General features: G+C 37.1%; 1 protein-coding gene across 1 annotated transcript; it reads right to left on the bottom strand.

Annotated features, from left to right (window-relative positions):
- Positions 1-4,687: 4,687 nt before the first annotated feature.
- Positions 4,688-5,854, bottom strand: LOC113316782. Its single transcript, XM_026564929.1, has one exon. It carries the CDS (start codon positions 5,852-5,854, stop codon positions 4,688-4,690), a length of 1,167 nt encoding a protein of 388 aa, XP_026420714.1.
- Positions 5,855-6,771: the final 917 nt, after the last annotated feature.

The raw sequence follows: 6,771 nt of genomic DNA, 5'->3' as shown, positions 1-6,771 counted from the left end.
GTTTTAAGAGAGACTTTGGTAGAACCCTTATTTTCCCTTTCCTTCAATCTTTCTCTTTGAGTTGAGTTGATGTGAGGAGATGCCTCAATAAACTTGTAGCTTCCAATTAATTTTGGGTAGAAGTTGTAAGTATCATAGAGAAGAACTTTGATTTTTGTTTCATCCTTATTCTAAGGGTAGAAGAAGCTTAAATTGAAAGGTTAGTAATTCTATTTCATGGTGTTTTGGATTCAATTTTACATTATTATTGCAAGTAGAAGTTTCACTTTACATTACTAACTACCAGGACCGAAATCATATAAGGCCCAAAATAATGGCCCAGCTCCCAAATCCATTAAGGCGCTTAACCTAAGATTTTTCATTCATATGTAAATTGATTTATGGTGGGTTTGTTCGCAGAATTCACCGTTTACAGGAATTTATAATTTCATGGAATTATAAATTCTGGGATTCATGTAAATTCCTTGTGTGTTTGGTAACTCAAGTAAAATTCTTAGGATTTATAGAGTTTTCTTGTATTAAAGTCTTTGTACCATTTGGCATTACCCTCAAATCTTAAAATTGCATATATATATATATATGGGATTTAGATTTAAAAAAAAAGTGGTTCCTTAAATCCCTTGATAAGTTTCCCAGCAAATCTTACGGCGGAGGGGTCGGACACCATATGGAGGATTTGCTGGAAAACTGAATCCCGTAGGAAACGTGATTCCAAGGATTCAGGCAACCAAACATACAAAGGAAAATGTAATTCTACCAAATCCCCTAGACTCAAAAAATCCACCTTTAAAATCCTACATCCAAACCCACCATTACAATTTTCCAACAGTATTTGAGTTTGGTTGCCTATCTAAATAAACCAGTAAGTGTGATGCTTGTCTGCAAGCGAAGCTGACGACGGATGAAGTAAACCACTTACTCATGTCTATGAAATCATGGGGGAAATATTAAGCAAGGGAAGACGCTATTATCGTGTCCCAGCTGCTTATGGAAACCATTGGAAGCAGCCGATTATCTGAAAAAGTTAGTAAGCTTTCCTGGGGTGGAAAAGAAGTTTGGACAAAACGATTTCTCAAATGACTTGAAAAGTCGTCTTAGGAAGTTCTCCGATGACTTCAAAAGATCAGAAGAATTTCTTTGGTTACATTCTTGTTACATCTTAGCTCAAAAAGATGTAACCCACAGCGACATTTTGAAGCGGGCAACGCCATAATACAAAATGGTTGAGTGAGCAAAAAAATCATTGTGTGTATAAAATTCTCATTTATTAGGATGCCGAGACTGCGTATCATGCAAATCGTGTCTGGTATTTTATCCCGCATATCGTTCATCATGTAGTTGTAAGAAATCTTACATCTACACTTCAATTAACTTAATTATTTTTCTATGTAATCATTATGTGAAATTATCTTATTGATGGAATATATTCGTATTATTTACAAGGTTGATGGAAACTTACAATAACACTTTTGTAGACTAAACTCACTTTCTCTCTCTTACAATCTCTCTTACAAGACTTATCTTCCAACCTTTTACAAGACAACTGCTCTTTCCTTTATATAGGGGTTTACATAGTGGATAACAGCTAAGAATTCCTTTATTTTCGGGCTCTCTGTGCGACATATTCGCTCATATACAATCGCTCATCTTCGCATATATTACATCTTCGCATAACTCCTGACAGTTTACCCGTGACTTTGCTGACATCATCTGATGTGACGTCTCAATTTCAAGAATCCTTTATTCAGATTAAGATAGAGCGTGATTCGGCTCGTCATTAGAGAGACATTCTTGTTGAGGAAAGAAACTTAGCTCGATCTCAACTCCTTATAGAAAGTAAAGCTGAGTTCAATTGGGCTGCTAGGGTTCTGAACGATGCTAGAAATAATTTAGGTGTAAATGTTAGTCTTCATACTGAGCATTCTACACTGGTCGCAGACATTATTTCCAATTATGAAGGTCATTTGTTGTTCTTTGATCTTCGTTTTTATATATCATTTTTTTGTTTTTTTATATCCCTTAATTTTTCTCAATTTCTTACTTCGCAGAGAAAGAGAAGGAACAACAAAAGCGAATTTCAGAATTAGAAACTCGCTTAGCCGCTAAAGAAGAAGAATCGTCTGCTCGTAATTGAAAGTTCCAGCAACTGAAGTAGAATTGGTTTAACTTAGTCCAAAACAATAGCAACGATGCTAGTAGTTCTCGTGAGGCTGTTGTTAGGCAAGTTTGTGTCAAGAATTGTATTCCTTTGTCAAAGTACCAATTCCCATTTATCTCTGAAAATGTTCCAATTCCTGATATCCAAGTTACTGATGAAGAGGATGATTCTGAAGAAGAAGTCAACGATTCTGAGTCTGAGCGAAATGATAAAGATTAAAATTATTTGCTTCTTCCTATTATAATATACTTGTAGATTCTTGTAAACTCATCTTTCATCTTTTAATATGATTCTTCTTTTTTTCGCTTCATATTTGTGTCTTCCTCGTATACAAGTAATATTATCAAAATGTGGCAAATAACACTTCTTTCGCATCCCCATTCCTGCCTCTTGTTATTTGTTATGTCTTTGATTATACCAAGATAATTGTTATCCTTTATCCAGAGATTCTATTGGTGCGAGCATATGGGAATCTTTTGAGAATTAACTTTATATTATTCGTGAGGTCTTATTTGTGCCTTCCTATGTAAAGGTCTTATGCTGCCTCTTTTATGTGCGATGAAATCGCAGGCAGTCATGACACCATAGTGTATTGACCCATTGATCTCATTTTACCATTTTCTCTTTGTATTATTTTCTCTTCAGTTTAATTCGCGTAAATAACTCAAGTCTTACTACTCCCATGAGTAAAAGCCTTGCGATATTTACGTCTTTTGACAATTCAGCTCCCTAATGGAGGGTGTCGTCCTTATCTTCCCCCTGGTTTTCCCTTCAAGGAAGCTTACCTCTATCTAGTTAAGCTTATGGCTCTTTCCATCCCGCTTTTCAATGACCAGTTGATTTCACGATCTCGCATACACTACCTATAGGGCTTATGGCATCAAGATTGCACCCTAAGTGGGGTATCTTTAGACCGAATGCATCATAGTCAGGACTTGTCCATACGTCCCGGGCACTCTAGACTCAACCTTGTACCTCGGCGCCCTGATCGAGTTTCTGCACTCCTTAGGAGAGCCTTTCTCACCTTAGGCTCTCAATCTAAAATTTAAGGTATCTCTCTCAGATGGGCATTATCATTTAATTCTCACCCCAAATTTCCACAACTCAAGTTCCGGGGTCGGTGTAGCCTTTCCTTGACTCATGCCTTCTAGGTCTTTCCAATTATGACGTGCGTTAGGTCTTACTATTTTTCCTCTTGCATATGAGCGAACTAGGGTGCACGCCATATTTGGATTCCTAACTAATATGATAATAAATATCATTTTTTGTAGCCTTTTATAAAGGTCTTATTGTAAAGATTTTTCTTTGTATTTTCTTTATATGGTTTTACCATATGAATTTAAAGTTTTTATCAAATCATCTGATTCAAAGAAAATCATACATATTCGTTATATGCATTTGTCTTCCTTATTTCTGAATCTTCCGAAATTCGCATGTGTGCGACATACCATACGAATATGTCGCCCATGTTTATAATCATTCAACTGGCATTGTGCGAACATCCTTTTGCGCTCCACTTTATGATGTTTCGTCTCCATTCATTTTGTTGCTTCTGTTGCTATGCATCTGCATCTTTTATTATCCATTTTTACTACTCCCTTTATTGATTTCTTCTATCAATTTCCTTCCACCATAAACTTTTCATCAAGTGTTGTTTTCATTCCTTCCGTTACTCGATTTCATTATACTTCCTCAAATATCGACCATTAATCTTTCTGCTTTTTTACTATCTGCTGCATTCTTTTGCCAATTTCTTCGCTTAGACTCCCTTGCTTCGCATCTATCAATATCAATTTCTTGACAACTTTTACTTTCAACTGTGTCCCCTCTTATAATTCCAACACCTTTCGGTAAAGGGAACTTTATACACTGATGAAAAGTTGATGTGACAGCTAGTATGCTATGCAGCCAAGGTCTTCCGATTAAAGCATTATATGGTGACTCGACATAAACTACACAGAATGTGATATCTGTCGGTAAGCTTTGCAGAAGAATCCTCATAGTTACTTCCCCTTTTGGTTTGTTCGCAGATCCATTAAAACCATAGATATTGTATGTTGAGGGGATCAATTCTTCGTCTCTACCACCCATTGTTTTGTATGTGTGATAAAATAGAATATCGACTGAACTTCCAGTGTCTATAAGAATTATATTTATTGCCCAAGTATTTTTCTCTTCTTTTTCTTCATCTTCTTCTAATGGTTTCGGGTTGATTCCAAATATTACCACTAACGGGCATTCATGCGAAGCTTTTCCTTATAGGACTTCGTCTGCGCTGAACGAAATCTTCTGATTTTGCCAGTCTTTCAAGGATGGTACTTTTGCCAGGTTGAAAATTTCCCTTCCTTCATCATCTCTTGCATATACTCGAATTAAGATATTATCATGAAAATCTTCTATGGTTTTGAATGAATGTATGATCGAGTTACAGAATAGATTCTTTGCTTTTGCTCCCACCTCAATAAAAAATGTGTTCCTATCAATTTCTTTTCCGTATTTATTTCCTTGAGACGGTGGTGGTGGAAAATTTCATGTTTGATTTAGTAGAAAGTGGTCTAATTTCCCCTGCTCGATCATCCGCAATATAATCTTCCTCACAATTCTGCAATTGCTAGTTGTATGACCATGGAATCTGTGATAGACACAATAATCTTTACTCCTCCTCCCTGGTGGTGTCTCTTTGCCTGCATTATGTGGTTCTGGAATATCATCCATTAGGAGAGCAGTTTCCCATACTTTATCTACTGTAATGTTTAGTTTTGGCAGATTTACTTGTTCCCACACTATTCTTCCAGCTTTCTTTTTATAATTTGTTTGGTGTCCTGTAGAGTTAACTGGCTGAGCTATATCATTATTTCCATATTTTTGAAGTCGTCTATCTTTGTACTCTTTTTCAAACTCTGCGTGATCTGCACTGCCCATAGCTACTAATTTTTGTTCCATCTCTGCGTTACTCCTTCCTTGATTTCTCTGCGATGTACTCGCAACAGCATTCGTGAGTCTCGGGAGTAAACTTGTATTTCCACCTTTCGAATCTGTTACTGCGACTGGTAGAGATTTCATATCTCTCTGCTTTTCTTCGAGGGCTATATATTCTTCTTGAAATTCGCGTAATTCTGACATTGTAATTGTACGTTTTACTCTAAAAATTTGGGTGTACAATAGATCTGTCGCGAAAAGAGCATTTATGAATGCCAGAATAAGATGTCTCTCGTCCACCCTCTTTCCCATTTCACTACACATTGTTCTCCAGCAAGTCGTTGGATGACGTAAGCTTTCATTAGTTCTTCTGCGAAGTCCAAATGCAGTTTCAATCCCTGGTCTTGATAGATTATTACTTATGTACTGCCCCAAAAAGATGTTTTGTAAATGATGGAACGAACCAATGGACTCTACAGGTAATCCTTCAAACCACTTCAGATCTTCACCTACTAAGCTTGCAGAAAAATACTTGCACATTACTGCATCATAATTTTCCCACTGCAATAAACATCTAGAGTAAGCCTTCACATGTTGGATCGCGCATGCACTTCCGTCAAATATGCTTGTGAATGCAGGCAAACTGCACTTAGATGGTATCGGTGCTCTTTGAATTTCTTTTTTAAATGGATTTTTTCCTGCTTCTTCCACTGCTTCTTCTAGTTGTTTTCTCCCATCATTTCTTTTTACAGTCATCATTTCTCTTAATTCTGCCATCTCCCTGAGTATTTTGTTGTTGAACGATTGATCCAAATCTTATTGCATAGGTCTTTTTATCCTTGCTTGTCTCAATATGTTCTCATGATTATTTTGGTGTATTGCCTCTTGTATCTCCTGTTTTTCATCTTCCTATCTTCTTCGCCAACACCTTTTAGCATTTGTTTCAATTCGTATTTTGTCGTGTCTTTCTTCATTGCATGTGCGATCATATCGATGTCTTGATATTTCTCTTTCTTGTGGTGTCATTCGACCTTAATTCGTATCTTCTATGCGATGATGTTCGCGCCCCCTTCTTCTAATATCAATATAATGCAATTCTCTTTGTAATTCTCTTTCTTCTTACTCCTCCCTTCTTTGCTGTTTATCCCCTGCACGCGCAGCTTCTCGTTCGCGCTCATATTCTTCTCTGGGCGTCTCCCTACCATGTAATATCATTTGTCCTTGCCTTGGACATTCTTCTTCTCTTTCACGATTGGTATTCGCTCTTCGAAGAAGTTCGCGCGGATGCTCATAACGATTAGTTGCTAACTCAATTATACGTCATCTTTCCCTGTGATCTTCCAAATTTTCATCTTCTTGTGAGTTTTCTTCAATAACCTCCATATGTTGGTCTCGCCTATCGTTTCTTCGATTAGATTGGATCTGTCTGGAAGAATTCCTACTGGATCTTGATCTTGAGCGTGTAACGCTTCTTGACCGTTGTTCTTGCAATCTGAGATTCTCTTCTCGTAAATCATCATTTTGTCGGATCAGGTTCGCACGCTCCCCTTCTTCCCTCTTTCTTTCGATTATTAATTTTTTCCTAAGCTCTGCAATCGTCATATTTCCTTCGCTGCTGTAATTGGTTCTGCGTTCCCATTTCTCTGTTCTTCTTCTGTAGAATTTGTCATCGCAGTGTGTACACTTACTCTATC

The sequence above is a fragment of the Papaver somniferum genome, chromosome 10, assembly GCF_003573695.1.
Source record: "Papaver somniferum cultivar HN1 chromosome 10, ASM357369v1, whole genome shotgun sequence".
In the NCBI taxonomy this organism is placed as follows: domain Eukaryota; kingdom Viridiplantae; phylum Streptophyta; class Magnoliopsida; order Ranunculales; family Papaveraceae; genus Papaver; species Papaver somniferum.
Note: the sequence above shows the minus strand (reverse complement) of the source record. Positions and strands in the feature narration are given on the sequence as shown.